This window comes from Mirounga leonina, unplaced genomic scaffold, assembly GCF_011800145.1.
Source record: "Mirounga leonina isolate KUSES-001 unplaced genomic scaffold, KU_Mleo_1.0 Mir_114, whole genome shotgun sequence".
Classification (NCBI taxonomy): Eukaryota; Metazoa; Chordata; class Mammalia; order Carnivora; family Phocidae; genus Mirounga; species Mirounga leonina.
In genome coordinates this window covers 12552772-12569877 of record NW_023270265.1, presented here as the reverse complement: position 1 = coordinate 12569877, position 17106 = coordinate 12552772, and the positions used below count along the sequence as shown (strand labels likewise).

The 17106-nt window shown below is 43.9% G+C and overlaps 2 protein-coding genes across 5 annotated transcripts in view; one reads left to right on the top strand and one right to left on the bottom strand.

Annotated features, from left to right (window-relative positions):
- Window positions 1–13171, top strand: part of LOC118022629 — a 28681-nt gene extending 15510 nt beyond the window's left edge. The window contains exon 4 of one of the 2 annotated variants that reach the window (XM_035023311.1): window positions 13045–13171. In XM_035023311.1, the coding sequence (XP_034879202.1) occupies window positions 13045–13069 (25 nt within the window). In that variant the 3' untranslated portion in view covers window positions 13070–13171. Of the gene's footprint in view, window positions 1–4885; window positions 5361–13044 lie in introns of those variants that run through there. The other variant, XM_035023301.1, reaches the window with a different exon arrangement.
- LDB3 (LIM domain binding 3) overlaps window positions 3132–17106 on the bottom strand; it is a 66302-nt gene continuing 52327 nt past the window's right edge. For 2 of the 3 annotated variants that reach the window (XM_035023249.1, XM_035023258.1), the window contains 3 exons: window positions 16419–16539; window positions 10596–10711; window positions 3132–5925 (listed from right to left, as the gene is read on the bottom strand). In XM_035023249.1, the coding sequence (XP_034879140.1) occupies window positions 5836–5925; window positions 10596–10711; window positions 16419–16539 (327 nt within the window). In that variant the 3' untranslated portion in view covers window positions 3132–5835. Of the gene's footprint in view, window positions 5926–8619; window positions 9039–10595; window positions 10712–16418; window positions 16540–17106 lie in introns of those variants that run through there. The other variant, XM_035023253.1, reaches the window with a different exon arrangement.

Below are 17106 nucleotides of genomic sequence, written 5' to 3'. Positions count from 1 at the left end.
CTTGCTCTCTCTCAAATAAATAAATAAAATCTTAAAAAAAAAAAGTGGAAATTCTTGGAGTCAAATATTTATCTCCTTTCAACTGGCAGGCATTTGAAGACATTACCTGACGTGTCTTACTGAGGCCTACAAGGTCCTCTGTGCTCCTCACCTCTTCTACTGCCCTCTCCTTACTTGTACTTTCAAGCCTGGGCCTTCACTGTGCCAAATCCTTCCCTTAAAGACTCCACATGTATTTTTTCCTCCATCTGGGACACTCTATCTCAAACTTTGGTATGGTTGGTTTCTTCCCATCATTCAGACCTCAGCCCAAATGTTACCTCCTCAGCAAGGTCTTCCCTGACTACCCAGCCACAAGTATCTTACTCTGGCCCCCAACACAATGTGCTCTGTTTTATTTTCCCATGGCACTCACTGTCTCAAATTATATTGATTATGTATACTTGCTTATTGCTTGTCTTGTCCCTGAGAGTGTAAGCTCTGTGAAAGAAGGAACCTTGTCTGGATTGTCGTCCTCCATCCCTACACCAAAGCCTAGCCACTCACTGAATGTTTGTGGAATGAAAAGACATATTGCTGGAATATTATTCAGCACTATAAAGAAATGATGTGTCCAGTCATAAAAAGACCTAGAGGAAACTTAAATGCGTATTACTAAGTGAAAGAAGCCAACAACCTACAAAGGCTACATACTGTGTGATTCCAACTCTATGACGTTCTGGAAAAGGCAAAACTATGGAGACAGTAAAAAGATCAGTGGTTGTCAGGGGCTAAAGGGGAGGGAGGGATGACTAGGTGCAGCACGGAGGGTTCTTACTGCAACTCTGTATGATGTTGGAATGTCATAATACATGTTCAACCCCAAAGAATGTGAATGTGTCAAACCCACCAAGAGTGAACCCTAATGTAACCTGTGGGCTCTGAGTGATAATGACACCTCAGTATATGGGTTCAGCGATTGTAACGAATGTCCCGCTCTGGTCGGGGGGTTGTTGATAATGGGGGAGGCTGTATGTGAGTTAGAACAAGGAGTATCTGGGCAATCTGTGTACCTTCTGCTCAGTTCTGCTGTGAACCTAAAGCTGCCCTGAAAATTAAATCTGTTTTTAAAAAACAACAGCATACATTGCCCAAGTTGTTGAAATGATTTACGTGTGTGCATGGAACATTGAGAAAAATTCTTAACATTGTCAGCATTGTCCTGGGAAAGCTAGAATCAGGAAAGCCTAAACCCAAATTTTAGGCAGTGTTTTCAAAATTGGAGTTCCATATTCTGTGCTTAAATAAATGAAGCAAGTTTCTTTATTAAGGGACCGAGCACTCATGCAGCTCACATGTGTGCTGTGACTCTCCAGGGTGAAGAGCATATACAACCATTTCCTAGGATTTGATCCAGAACCTATTCTTCACGCCATGTCCTTATCATTAATGAGCCTAAATCCAGCTGAATGCCAGTGGTTAGCCTGTGGAGCAGCTTTAAATAGTCAAATATTTCTCCTCAGAACCAATCCAACACAAGTTAGTTAGTATCTTGTTTTGCTGATTCCAAACCACTAGAATCTAAGTTCCATGGCAATAACAGTTTGTGTCTGTTTCCTTTACTATTATGTTCCCAGTGTCCAGAGCAGTGCCTGGCATGTAGCAGGTGCTCAATAAAATATCTGTTGAAAGAATGAATGAATGAGCAAATGAATAAACAACTTTTCTTCTGTGAAAAGGGCAGAAATTCTGGTACAAGGTAATTATACCAAATTTTGATCCAGGTGTTTCATATTTCCAGGCTCCTTGTGTAATATTTATACTTGCTACAGGTTTTCCCAAAGCATTTTTTTTTCTGAATGGACACATTGAAGGAGTTAAGAAAATGAAGGAAGAGTGAGGGCCTTGGGCTCTGACCCTACCCCATTGGTGATAATGGTCGCTAACGTTTGTGTTGTAATTTCTAACAAAAGCTATTGCATTTAGCTCTCAAACACCTGTGAGGCAGGTGTTATTACCTTCACTCTCAAGAGGGATGAGAGACATTCTCCCAATGTCACCCTGGTGATATTAGATCAGCCTTGATCTAAGTTCTGGTCTTAACACGTCAAAGTCCATGTTCAGTCCATGGCCCCCGGCTGCCTCCCCAGCTGACCGTGTGTCCTGAGAAGCCATTTCTCCTTTCTTGGTTCCCACATCTGGAAAATGCCCAGGGGATTTCTTAGATTCCTTCCAACTTTACGTTCTATGACTCTATGAGACTCTTTTTTTTTTTTCTTTTTCTCCATCTGAAGTGCTATAGCTTTAAGAATGCTAAAATAGTATCTTATTCCTTCTTGCAATTGCACAGCTCTTTCAAAAATCTGATTGAGGTGCTAAAAAAATCAAATAAATTATGAAAATGTTCTCTTTCTTTTTAAGTAATGCCTGGAAACAGAATACCTTAACAAAGAGTGAACTGAGGGGCACCTGGGTGGCTCAGATGGTTGGGCGTCTGCCTTCGGCTCAGGTCATGATCCCAGGGTCCTGGGATTGAGTCCCGCATCAGGGTTCCTGCTCAGTGGGGAGCCTGCTTCTCCCTCTGCCTGCCACTCCCCCTGCTTGTGCTATTCCTCTCTCTTTCTGGCAAATAAATAAATAAAATCTTCAAAAAACAAAACAAAAACAAAAACAAAAAAAGAGTGAATTGGGTTTGTTAAGCATAGTGTCCTCAGAAACATCTTCCTTATTAAAAAAGAAGAAAAAATGCCATGAAAGGGTTTTTCTCTGAGCTTATTTCAAAACAAAAGACATGGAAGAAAATTTTCTAGAAATGAAGCCATTTAGAACAGAATAAAAATAAATAAATCTGAAATAATCACCTAGTAGCAAAATAAATAAACCTTTCCATAAAGAAAAGGCAAAGCCTGGTCTTCACTTTATTATTTACCTGGTAAATTCCCTTTGTATGCAAAAATTTGTATTATTCACATATCTTTGTCTGTTTAAACAAGGCAATTAAACTGCTGTTGGGCCACACAGCCAACAGAGCGAGTGAGTTATATGTTTCTTCTCCGCAGGACATTTCGTTTTGCCTCAAACTTTTTTTTTTTGCAGCCATATAGAAATAATTTACTTTTGGTGTCATGTGAAAAAAACTTTACACAGAAAAATCAGTATTTGCACATCCTTTTTTAGGTTTTATTGTGCTAAAAAGTAGAATCCACACAGGCCAAAGAAAACCCCAAAACAAACATGCAAAATATTTTTGTGCACACCTCTACCGCACTACTTTCCACTTTTGAAATCTTAAAATTAAAAAAAAAAAAAAATCCCAAAGCAAGAGTACCCGGGTTGAAAAGCTAACATTATAAAAGCTAGATTCCTAACACATACACTGCAGACACAAATCACTCCGTTGCAAAAAGTTAATGTTTGTAAGTGTTAAATGAGGAGACATGAACGGGAGATCCGAAGCGTGCTCCCCACTAGGAACTATTAGAAATTGTTTGGTGTCCTAGGACATCCCTGATGGTGAGATAGATACAACCTTAACCCCAAAGCTACACCAAACTTGCAAACACCGAGGGAACCCCATATTCAAAACTACCTTCTTCTCCTGCTACCTTTAAAATTGTTTTTTTTGTTTGTTTTGGGTTTCGGTAAATAAAGAGTCCCTCAGAATCGACACTCGTTCTCTCTGAGATGTAGAAAAACCGATTCAATAAATGACCATGATGAAGTCCTTCTCTGAGATGCTTCAATTTTCTTTTTAATGATCATGTACTTTTTTAATGGTCGCACTGGCATGCGTGCGTCCATGTGTGTGTAAACCCTTTTAAAAGATATTTTTGGAAACTTAACTCTTGGGAACTGTTTTTCCTTTCCTCGAGACCAGTCCCTGAAAATGTGTTTTTGTTTTCGTTTTTGCTTTAAGAGAAAACCTGCCTAGAGCTTTTCTGTACAGCCAGCAACCTCCTATCCCTGTATATTTGAACTTTCAAAAAATAACAGAATGCTCCAAGGTACTTGTTTGCAACTCCTGAAAAATCTCCAGTCACTCCCAGCAGATTTTACTGCCTGGTACTTTAGATTCACTTTCTTACTGCACCACAGGTAAAGAAGGGCCCCATGGTAGGAGCACAATTATGTCCCTCCTGGTGCTCCCTCAGGAACATGGCTTCACCCTTGGAAAAAAAGCACGGGCCTCCTGCTAGGGGCGCATCCTGTTGCTGCTTTCTCCCTCAAGGAGAAGGGACACACTCAGGTAGAAAGGCAGTCCCCTGGAAGCCTCAGTTCTCAGAAGAAAATGTTCTAATGCATTCTCATAAAACATGCAAAGAGAAAAATCCAAAACAGGAGTGAGGAGAGAGTAGCAGTGAGTTGGAAGAGTGCCTAACTATTGTGTTCAAGTGAGAAACACCCCCTCAGACTGCCTGCTTCCATGCCTTGTTCAATGAGCAGAATAACAGTGCTTCCTGAAGGGAAAGAGAATATACCATTTCCAGCCTCAGAAACTAAGCTGCTCTCTTCGTCACCAAACAGCTTTAAAATGCTTACTTAGCCCAAACTATCACTAATGTTTTAAAGAAGTTTGAAGACCCAAGTCTATTTCAATAAATACTTAAATAAGTTCTAGATCAACTTGGCTCATACATTTTCAAACTATGGGCCCAAATGGCAAATGAGTACATTATCAGTCCCTCTTCTCCCAATGGTCGACATCCCTGCCCGTACTCAGCGTGCGGCACTGAAAGGAACACTTGAGAAGGATGGTGCAGGTCTGAGGTGGGAGGTGCGGCCAACACTGGCATTTTTACTGAGGCTGGCAGAAGGTAAGGCTCCTCTCTCCATGCAGAGTTTGGGCATGTTCTCGGCCTATTCTGCCATCCTGTTTCAGACACCGTCTCTCTTTTCTTGTCCACAGGTCATTATGCCTGTTGGGGGAAGGGGCACTGAGGAAGACTTCATAAGTGAGCAGTCACAGGACTGGGAGAGAAATACATGCACAAGACCGGGACATTCACGCTCACGAACTTCATAAGCAAAACAAAGGCTAGACGCAACCCAGAGTCGCTTTAAAATCTCCTCTCACACACAGCAAAGCAAAACTGGAAAAACCCAATTCCACTTTCCCATCACAATTCAAAAAGGAGCTAAACCTTCTGGGGACATAGGATGTCTTAGACGTGAGCCAGAGATGTCTGTAGCATGAGCCAGAGCCCTTCCTAAAGCCCTGTCAACTGCCCCACAGCTCCTAGAAGACCCCTCCTAGACGCCTGGACTCCCTCAGAACGCTCAACTCTGTTCAAGTCTGAAGTCTGATGCCCAGAGGTAGCTCCGAGACACTAGTAATGGAATAACACTTCCTTTTTTGGTGAGGAAAGCCCAATCGGTCTCAGCTAACAAGCCCTCAGCTATGGCTCTAAAAATACCCCACAGCGAGTACTGTTTAGCACTTCGTTCTGTTTGCCAGAGGAGCTCTAGAGAACTCCAACGCACGCTCCAGATTCTCCATGACCGCTCTGAGCTCTGTCCCTGCTCTGGTGACCTCAGGGAAGGGTATCGCTTTGAGAAAATGACTTTTTTGTTTTCCACTCTGGAGTTCTTGGAATTCTGTCCTGAACATCTGAATTACCACTCCAGCCTTGGATTAATTACTAGCTTGGTTGAGGAATCTTCATTTGGCTTCTAGTCTGAACTATGCAAATACACGATCTGTGTGCAGAAGGAAGGACTAAAATTATACTTCAAAAGGGCTCAGTAGCTTCCTGTGTTCCCCCTTTCCCCCAAAAAGAAACGTCAGCCTCCTTGAATCCTTTATTGTCAGCGGCAGGAGCAGCTCCCGGCCTGTCCGCATCAGACGCTCTGGGCTCCCTAAACGTTGATGGCGTGTGCGTGCTTCTTGCACAGGGGTTTGTCCTTCTTGGAGTAGAATGGCTGCCCCTCCAGATTCACATGGCAGACCTGGGACAGAGGACAGACAGGTGTGAGGCGGGCCTACCTCTCCCCACTACAAATTCCTAATGACGTAAGCAGAGTAGACAATCGAACTACATAACGTTTAAGACTTCCAAAGAGGAACACAGAACTAAACTCAAATTAATGAAATGGAATACAAAAAAATATACAAGATGAAGATGATCGATGGATGCTGTCCAAAGTTTACAAGACACCAGTACAAAATCGTGAGTCAATATCCACGGGGGCAATTAACATCCAAGAAAATACCATTAGGAAACTAACAAACACATCAGAAAAGATTATCCTCACTAATAAGTAAAGGAAAAATAAATTAAAACCTCCGTGAGAGACCCCTAAGTATCTATTAATCTAACAAAAACAAAAAACAAGAAACAAAAACCCTCAGTCGCTTGTTACCTTTAACCTTAGAAAACTGTAGCCAAAAAGCAAAAAAAAAAGGTATCAATCAACAGTTAACAACGCCAAAAGGGAATCAGGCCTACTTGGGCACTGCTAGGGACACCACTCGGTGAATCAGCTCAGTCTTCTGTAGGGGATGTGGCAACACTGAAGAGGGGCTGTAAAGATGTGTCTGCCCGGTACCACTCAGGAGGAGTTTATCTTGCAGAAATGATTGCACGGAACAACGTGTGCTCAAGTGAAAACTGAAAACCACTAAAATGTCTCTCTATGGGGAGATGACTAAGATTCTTACAGTACATTTTCCAATGGAATGCCACCAGGAAAAAGATCAGTCAAATATGGAAAAGCGTATGCAGGGAGACAGTATATGAAAGAAAAAGAGGCAAAATTATATATCCCCATGATGACATAATATGAGTGCAGTTTGAAGATGGAGACATCACAGAAAGAAGAAAGCTAAGTAATGTATGTTGAGGCTACTGTGGGTCAAGCAGGAGGCCACTCTACATACATGATCTCATTTAATTCTCACAAAAACTTATGGGAAGGTATGACTTTTCCCCATTTCACAAGGGAACAACTGTGGTTCATAGAGCCAAGCGTCCCACTTAAGTCACAGACCTAGCAAGTTGTAGAGCTGGGACTCGGTGTCCAGGTCTGCAAGACCCTAGATCTAGCTCATCTTCCCCATACCCCACCACAGAGGGGGGCTGTGCTTACTTGAAATTGTTCTGGGCTTGTGGAACTTGTATTGAGGTAGCCCTCCAAGTTTGCTGGACTACCAGTGTGTAGGCTGGCCCTGGGTGGGCAGTATGCCAATGTGTCAGAGTCAGCTGGGAAGTCACATAGGCTGGGATGAGCCCCCGGGTCATAGAGGGCACTGAACATACCAAACAGGGAGCAGAAGTAGGGACCACATCTAGGACACTGACATCAGAAGAAGTGCAGATAGAGGTGTCTGGGTGGCTCAGTCAGTTAATCATCCAACTCTTGATTTCAGCTCAGGTCATGATCTCAGGGTCGTGAGATCAAGGCCCATGCTGGGAGTGGAGCCTGCTTAAGAATGTCTCTCTCCCTCTCCCTCTGCCTGTCCCCCGCCCCCACTAAAAAAGAAAAAGGAGGAGGAGGAGGGCAGCAGGTAGAGTTCCCACATACAAAAGGCATGAGGATAGAGAAATCACCCTCTTGAGATGAGCTTAGCTCAGTGAGCATGTGACCACTCCAAGACAGTTGGAAAGAAAGGTGGCATCACAGTGGTCCCATGTGCTTAACCCCTCACCCAACCCCCAGACAGGAGCTTAATCCATCATTTTATTTTTTTAAATATTTCTTATTATTTTTTATTGAGAGAGAGAGCACGAGTGGGTTGGGGCAGAGGTAGAAGGAGAGAGAATCTTAAGCAGACTCCACACTCAGCACAGAGCCCAATGTGGGGCTCCATCTCATGACCCTGAAATCATGACCTGAGCTGAAATCAAGAGCTGGATGTTTAACCAACCGAGCCACCCAGGGATCCCATCTCAGCCCTCATTTTATATGCTTAGGACTTTAGAGAGGCTGTCTTGTTCTATTCTTTAATTGTTTGTATATGTTAACTTTGTTTTCTTTCAAGATTCCGAACTCCTTGAAGGTGGAGCTTTGTTCAGAGATACTCTTGTGTTCCCCAAACTCAAGCAATATTTGGTAAATTGAATTAGTCTAAAGTTATGTGCTCTCCTGAGATCTAACTGGTGGGAAAACAGCTTATCAGCTGGGAGAGCTAGTTCTGACCTTCCTTTCTTATTAATTTTTTAATTATAAGAAAATACATGCTCATCAAAGATGATTTAGCAATATAAAGTGATGGAAAAGGATTCCCCTTGCCCCCCCCCCCAAAAAAAACCCTCACAGTTTTCCAATCAAAAGATTCCTTTCCAAAAATTAAAACCAAAACCATGTTTCAGTTCGCTATACCTTAACAGGGCAGTGAGTGCCACACAGGGCCACTTAGGAGGAAGATGTAATGATTCATTCACCACGCTGATTCTCCAAAGGACAGGATCTGCCTGGCTTCTTTAGATGGATCCTTCTGCAGTGCTATGGGTCTCTCACACCTTGCCAGAACTTATCTGTAATCTTGGCCTGAACAACCCTATGCTTTACTGCTTCTTCTGGTCTCTCTCTGGGATTTGTGACACTGTGATTCTCAGCCAAACTCAGTGGGCTCAAGGGACAGACCCATGCTCACCTTTTCCATGGTACCCTCTCCATGTGACACAGACTTCTCGTCAGCCTGCCCCGAGAGAACAGGCCTTCTGTGTCACAGTCTGCCCTGGACCTTCTCCAAGTCTCTTGGATCCTTCTAGAAGTTGGGCAACCAGACTTGCATGCAGTGTCTTAGGATCAGACAAGCCATGACTTGAATGTCAGGGTCAGAGGGCCCTATGTGCCTTGCTGAGCCATTGCTCTTTAGGGGATAACCAGAAAGCCAGTATATTCACATTGTTGTCCGTTTTCAGAGGGGAGGACCTGATGTATTTAAAGGACCCTAAAAGACAATTAGAAAATCTATTCCAAAAGCTGGAAAATCAGAGTGTTTAGATTGAATTGTGTTGTTTCTTCCCCCAAATTCATATGCTGAAGTCCTTACTCCCAGTACCTTCAATCTATTCTGCGCTGGGACACACCAGTGACCTTATTTGGAAGCAGGATCTCTGCAGATATAATTAAGATGTAAGTTAAGATGAGGTCATGCTGGAGTAAGATGGGCCATTAATCCAGTAGGACCAGTGTCCTTATAAGAAAAGGAGAAGCATATAGAGACAGACACACACAGCAGAGAAGGCCATGCAAAGACACAGACACACAGAGGGAAGGATGCCATGGGACATGGAGCCGAGACTGAAGTTCTGCAGCTGTGATTCAAGAAACACAGAGACTGCTGGAAACCACCAAAAGCTAGGGGAGAGCGCACGGCCCTGCCGACATCTTGAATTTGGACTTCTAGCCTCCAGAACTATGAGAGAGTCCATTTCAGTTGTTGAAGACATCGGATTTGGGTACATTGTTACAGCAGAGTCAACACAGTGCACCTCATGCATGGTGGGAGTGTACATGTGGTGTAGACACTGAGGTGCATTGCAGTAAACTTTATGATGAGGGTTGTCCTATATCATAAGCCTATAAAAATAGTTCAAGTTTAAACTGCATGGATATTTGATACATGGCCACACTTTACCTTGAGCAGCTCTGATAAAACCAAAACAAAACAAACATAGTAGCAGCACATTAATTTTCCCAAATAAAGTTCAGTCAACTGCAGACTCACATCACAGGCCTTTCTCAGGGATGAATATTTCCTTAATGTAAGGCAGAGTCCTAATGTCAGTGAGCTCATTGCTGTGTCCACACCCCCCTCCCCCAACCCAAAGTCCTCGTAAGGAAAATGCCAACCTCATGGGAAAAATGACTTGGCTGTTCAGGAGAAATAGATGGCACATGGTTAACAGGTCATCTACGGCTTATCTCCCGGCAACTACATATCAGGAGCAAGACCATTTAGGAAAATAAAATGATACTCAGCCCCGATTCCTAAAGGTTCTCTCAAAAGAAGGCTTATCTCAGTTTTTCATAGAATGAGTCAACAAGCTCCAATCTAGTGTTTCATTGTGAAAATTTGGGGGAAAACGCTCGAATCACTTCATCATATCTAAAGCAACTTATCATCATAGGAAGCCATCCTTCTTTATTCTGACCCAAGCATCATTCACTGCTCCCAACTATTGAGAGCATTCCTGGTGAGACAAGCTGCTGGTTTGACATTTCCTTAATGAAATGGAAAGTAACAAAGCCACTTTGGTTTAGAAGTAATTATTAGTAATAAACTTTGCTTGACTGTGACATATCCAGCATCATGGTACTTGCCAGCTTTTAAAAATGATCAGCATAGGGCACCTGGGTGGCTCAGTTGGTTGGGCGACTGCCTTCGGCTCAGGTCATGATCCTGGAGTCCCGGGATCGAGTCCCGCATCGGGCTCCCTGCTCGGTGGGGAGTCTGCTTCTCCCTCTGACCCTCCCCCCTCTCATGTGCTCTCTCTCTCATTCTCTCTCTCAAATAAATAAATAAAATCTTAAAAAATAAATAAATAAAAATGATCAGCATATCAGCGGGCCAGTGTTGAAAGGGATATAGAGGGTTGATCACCTGGCCCACTAGGTCCCTCTTGCCCCTTCTCAGAAAGTCAGAGCCCCCGGCCGTGCTAAAAACATACTGCGCAGATGAAGCAGGTGTCATGCCAGGTGTGTCCCAGGGCTTCAATAAACTTGTCCCCAGCCTCCACGGGGAAATCGCAGCCATGACACTTGGTGCTGAACAGATTGACGTAGTCTGAAATGAAAGGCAGAGTGAGGACCAGGCATCCAGGCAGGCTGGGAGAAGCATCCTGGACACACTGACACAATGCCACAACAATGACACCACACCGCAAATCACTGAGCTGGGGCAGTGTGTAGGACCTAACTGGTTACTTCTCATCTTGCAGACAAAATGCTCAGTTACATGATTGTGTTTTTTTCTTTTCAATAATTTGCACTGATGGTGTATGGATTCAGGCTTAGTTACCACTCTGTGCTGGTTTAATTTACAAACATTTTCCAGATCTGTCATTAACTTTCTTTCTACAGGGTGATTTTCTCTTCTGCCTCTGTCACCGTTTAGAGCCCAAACAGACCAATCGCAAAAAAGAAAAAAAAAAAATCACATTTCCCAATAGCTATGTTTAGTTTGGAAGAAGGAGAGCCCTTAACATTTTTAGGAGTTCTATAGCATGTTCTTTGCTTGGCAATTCTTCTGTCATTGGGCATTTGTGTTGATAACAAAGTTTCACTACTAGAAACAATATTTGAGCTACTATGTTAAGACTCGTCCCCCTCCCTGCCTCACCGAAAAGATAATAATACCATGTATTGTTTGTATAATGCTTTACGGTTCACCAAGCATTCTCGCATAGATGGTATTCTTTACTAGAATCTCAATGTCATGATCTGTGGATTAGTATGTACTGTTTTCTTTCCACCCTCGACACAGTGCCTGGCACACAAGTCAATACCCAACACATATGTGTGGAATGAATAACGGATGGGGTGAATCAATAAATCAATGAATGAACTTAATCTTCAAAAAAATCCCTCAGAGATTGAACTATAATTATTTTTCTGTTTTATTTTATTTTGTGGATGAGGAAGCCAAGGCTCGCCAGAGTCATACAGCTGAGACACACAGCTGAGTGGACTGGGTCCCAACTCCAACTCAGGAGCTGTCTTCCCTGGGCCCCAGCGACAAGGAGTTCTACGTACTCAGGGTAGAACTCTTCCAGATTCTTTCAGAGAAGTTTGATGCCTCTTACAAAGCCTTCATTCCCCTGGAAGTGTGCTTGTCTCTCCACAGCTCTGCCACAGTTGGCTTCTCCTCACACCTTCCATGTTTCTGCTCAGGTCTCCTTGTGGACAGTGTGCCTGTTCTCCACCTTAGACCACATCCTAAGAAGCAGCGTGCCATGGGGGGCTATGGACTTGGGTTCTGAAGAACCCAGCACTGAGCTCAAGTCCTAGCTCTGTTCGGGAATTGTTCCTACTTGGGGCAAGTCACCTAACTTCTCAGCATCTCTGGTTTCTTATCTGTAGAATGGGAGTAACTACAGTACCTAAGTCGTGGGGTTGTTGTACAGATTCAATAAGATAATGTACATGAATGTACTTGGCACAGATACTCAAAAATCTTGGCTCTTATTGTGAATGTCTTTATAAAGGATGGAAGGAGGGAAGGAAATGTGATTCCAGTGCCTACTTGGCACCAGTCCAATACTAGTGATTTTCTAAGTTTCCTGGGTAATCTTCACAGCAGCTGTAGGAAGAAATATTATTCCCATTTTAAAGATGAGGAAACTGGCTGCCGAGGTTCTATCGCACCGGCAGTAAGGAGCCTGCCTCAATGGACTCCAAAGTTCATCCTCTTTCCATGACTTCACGTGGTCTCTGGTTATCTATTTGACATTGAGCTTTGATAAGTTATATCTCTTGCATCTATTTTCCAACGTACGGTTTCCCCTTTTGTGTTTAATTATGATTTGTCATGCAAATGCTGTTCTATACGTCACGGCCCATGAGGCCTGTCTCTGATGGAATACTTCATTTGTTACCAGAACTAAAAACATCATTCTGCTTCCTTTAAAAAGTTAGAGTGGGTTTACAGTTCACTCCGTGCTCTGTAGGAACTAGTGTGGGTGAGAAGCAGGGCCATAGGCTACCCCATCTCCACGGGAGGGCAAGCCCTGTACCCCATTTCTGACTCTTCTCTCATTACTCCCAGTCTCCAGATGCCCTGGACTGTCTCGTCTGCCTCATGCCTGTGTATGAACCAGGTCCTGGGCTTGGAAAACTCTCCCCACTTTGTGTACCAGGATCTCTGCAATGCTGTGGGCCCAGGCCTTCCTCCTGGAAAGTCCTCATCTTCCACCCCAACCGAGAGAAATGAGATGGGCTTCCCAAGGGCTTCTCTTGGGCTTCCCTGCCTTCTCCCTCCCTCCCTCCCTCCCTCCATTCATTCATTCATGCAATCATCTCTTGAATATCCATTTATGTGCTGGTGTATCACAGGATGATGTGTCTGCTTGAGGTTTCTGAAGGCAGAGACCCACTCCTAATGCTCCGTGTCTTTCACAGGAACTGGCACACATTTGATGGATGAAGGATGAATGGACAAACAAAGAAATCGTTTGGAAAACCACACTAAATAGTAATTCCTTCTCTTGCTGCGCAGCCTTAAATTAAGCTTTTACAATGGAACATCGTCTGGCCTGCTGATTGGTTTTTCTGTTTTATACTTAATTCTGTATGATCTGGAGAACTGCCACTTTGTTTTAAAATTTGGTAGCACCGGTCTTGACCCTAACACATTTTTTTTAAAAGTTCACATATTTCATCATTTATCCAAAAAAAAAAAAAGAGAGAGAGAGAGAGACTATAATTGGAATTAAGTTTGTGCTTGGGCTTTTCCCACCATGAATATAATCTAGTTCCTCATGTATTTATTTCTTACTTTACTTCTCCTATTAGGTCTTTATAATTTTCTTTGACTAACTCTCTTATGCCCCAAGTTGAATTCGTACCCTGTATTTAATGGATTTTATTGCTATTGTAAAAGGATTTCCATCCATCAAATCACAGGTGCTCTCTGTTGCAAAAGGGCTTGGTGCTTTCTGAGAACAGTGGTTCTCAAACGTTAGAATCATCTCAAGGGGTCGCTAAACATTGCTGGGCCCTACCGCTCAGAGTTTCGGATTCAGCAGATCTGGGGTGGGGCCCAAAGATCTGCATTTCTGTGATTCTGATATTGCTGGTCTTTGGATCATACCTCGATTCTCAAACTTAATTGAATATAGAATCATATGGGTGGGGGTAGGGTGATAAAATTCTGCATCTGTACATCTGGGAATTGATCTTCTATATCTTTAAAGTTTCCCAGGTGATCATGATGCCCCTTCAGGTCTGGGCACTGCTCAGGGGCAGGCCCTCCTAGCTCTCTTACTTATGCGCAAGATATCATATGTAAAAGTGTCAGCTTGTGATTGCAGCTGATGAAATCTTTTGGAGTCTAGAGCCTAGCATTCTGACATTCTCCCTTCTGTGTCTTCTTCCAAGTTGTTGATAAGAATGATGACAAGGTACGACAATGAGATACCACTTCACCCTGCTATCAAAAACCCAGCAAAATAGCAAGTGTAGGCAAAGATGTAGTGAAACTGGAACCCTGTGCCCTGCTGGTGGGATTGTAAAATGGTGCAGTGCCATCATGGGAATAGTGGAAACCTCAAAAATAGAAATACCGGGGCGCCTGGGTGGCTCAGTTGGTTAAGTGACTGCCTTCGGCTCAGGTCATGATCCTGGAGTCCCGGGATCGAGTCCCGCATCGGGCTCCCTGCTGTCAGCAGGGAGTCTGCTTCTCCCTCTGACCCTCCCCCCTCATGCTCTCTCTATCTCATTCTCTCTCTCAAATAAATAAATAAAATCTTTAAAAAAAAAAAATAGAAATACCATATGACCCAGCAACCCTACCTCTGGGCATATACCCCCAAAGAACTGCAAACAGGGTCTTTTAGACATGTTCATAGCAGCAGTATTCACAATAGCCAAGAAGCGGAAGCAACCTAAATGTCCATCAGATTTGGGGGAGGTACTGAGGACTTTTCAAGCCTCAGACACAAATTATAGAAATTGTAATGCTTTTAGTCAATTAATAATAGCAATTTGTTTTTGTTGTATGTGTTTTAAGATTTTATTTATTTATTTATTTATTTATTTAGAGAGCAGGGGGAGGGGCAGAGGGAGAAGGAGAGAGAGAATCTCAAGCAGACTCTGCACTGAGTGTGGAGCCCGACACGGGGCTCCATCTCATGACCCTGAGATCATGACCTGAGCTGAAACCAAGAGTCGGATGCTTAATTTACTGAGCCACCCAGGTGCCCCAACAATAGCAATTTGTATTGGCATGAACACACATCTATCAATTATCTTCTAATTATCTAACAATTATCACCATACACTCACAAGAAAGGAAAAGAGATTCTTATCTTCTTCCTTTTAAAGATATAGAAACTGAGGCACGGAGTGACTGAGTAACTAAGTCATTCAATTAATAAGAGCTGGGAAGACGTCTCACCTGTATATAAGAACCCAAGAAATTTTTCTTTTATAATTTGTTGTCAGGGGAGAATAGTTTTTGTTTGCTTTGCTTTTCCCCTGGAGGAACTGGAATGTTTTCTCCTTCCTGATTTTAAAGTAAACTAACTTACTGTGTTTCTCTTTTTGCCCACAAATTTGCTGCCCAGTCACTGTTGCTCTGTTATTCTTCATAATCAGCCTGCTTGCTTTTCCCTCTTCTATTTGGTACTGATTTTCTAGTTCTGTTGTCTTAACCTTCATGTCTATGGTAACCTTGTTGGACCCTCCCTCAAATCCTTTTCTGAAAAAGGCAGTCTGTGGGAGTGCCTGGGTGGCTCAGTCAGTTGAGCGTCTGACTTGATTTTTTTTTAAAAGATTTTATTTTTTTATTTGACAGAAAGTGAGAGAGCACAAGCAGGGGGAGTGGGAGAGGGAGAAACAGCCTCCCCACTGAGCAGGGAGCCCGACGTGAGGCTCGATCCCAGGACCCTCGGACCATGACCTGAGCCAAAGGCAGATGCTTAACCATCTGAGCCACCCAGGCACCCCTGACTCTTGATTTTGGCTGGCTCCGCCAGGGAGTCTGCTTCTCTCCCTCTCTCCCCCTCTTCCTCTGCCCCTCTCCCCACTCATGGATGCTCGCTCTCTCTCTCTCTCTCACTCTAAAATAAATAAACAAATCTTAAAAAAAAAAAAAAGAGGCAGTCTATGAATAAATGAGTGAGGAAGTGGCTAATTAGCCAGGACACCTGATTCTCTAATAGAGTGCTTTGTCTTTAAAATTTATAATTTACTCCAAGTTTTAAGGTAAAACAGCATTTTGGGGAAGAGAGAAACTGAATTCAGCTGGGGGTGGTTACAGGACTCTGAAGGAATATCAGAGGAGCAGGGAAAGGGACTTTCACATGTTTGGTGCTTTACACACTTTCTCTGGTTAATCCTCACAACTCATGAGGCAGGTGTTTATACGCCCTTTTTTACAGATGAGGGAAGTGAGGCTCAGAGAAGTTTAATAACTCACTCAGGGTTACAAAGCCAGCCCGAGGTGGAGCCTGGAACAGAACCTAAGAGAAAGTCCAAAGCCAAAGCCTTTTCAGATTCCAGATCAAAATCATCTGAAAGGTTTCCCAAGTGGTTACAAGACGCCAACCTGTGATCCGCATATGTGGTGCAGGGAAGGGAACTGAGGTCACATGTGTAAAAAAAAAAAAAAAAAAAAAAAAAAAGGCTATAGCCCCGGCCCCCACCCCAGGAAAGCATGATTCTGCCATTGGCAGCCTCCTGATGGATCCATGTGAATGGACACGGGCAGCAGCTTCCTGTACCTGCTCCTTTCTCCCAGACTGTGGGGCCTCCCTACAGCATAGCGGTCCTACCTTTCTCGCAGTAGGGCTCCCCATCTTCCATGTGGAAGAGGCTGTTCCCAAAGGGCTTTTTGCAAGCTGCGCAGACGAAGCAGGTGGTGTGCCATGTCTGTCTCAGGGCATGCATCACTTCCTGGGGGGAAAGAGCTTCCACTCAGGCCAAGAGGTTCAGGGGAGAGAGGAAGCTGGGCCCCCTCTTCCTCACTAGGCCCTGGCTACTGCCGGAGCATCCCCACAGGGAACAGGGCAGGAGAGCCCAGGAGGTGGGCCTTGGACGTATTGAGGAAAGGCCCGGAGATGCCAGAGGAGTTCACACTCATGTAGCCCCTGCTGGGTGCCAGGTTCTGTGTCAAAATCATCAGAGAGGTGGTGACATTAGCTGTGATTCTGAACCCTCCCATCAAAGCTGGGGCGGGGGTTCTTGCTTATTACCGCTGCTTTACCAAAGGAGCATGGAGGGGTCAAGGCCACATGTGGGTGTGTGGCGAGGTCAGTCTATAAAGTGATAACTTGCTTTGCAGCAGCTCCACCAACACATCGAGCCGTGTGGCCCAGGCAGGTCATCATCTCTCCCTCCATGTTCATTCGCTCCCTAGCTCATTGGTGGCAAACCAACTCCCTTGTAGGATAGAAAGTTGTTCTCTCTCCGTTAGCAGCCGCTTCTTGGCTTCCTAACGGGCCCCCACAACCTTGGGGAGGG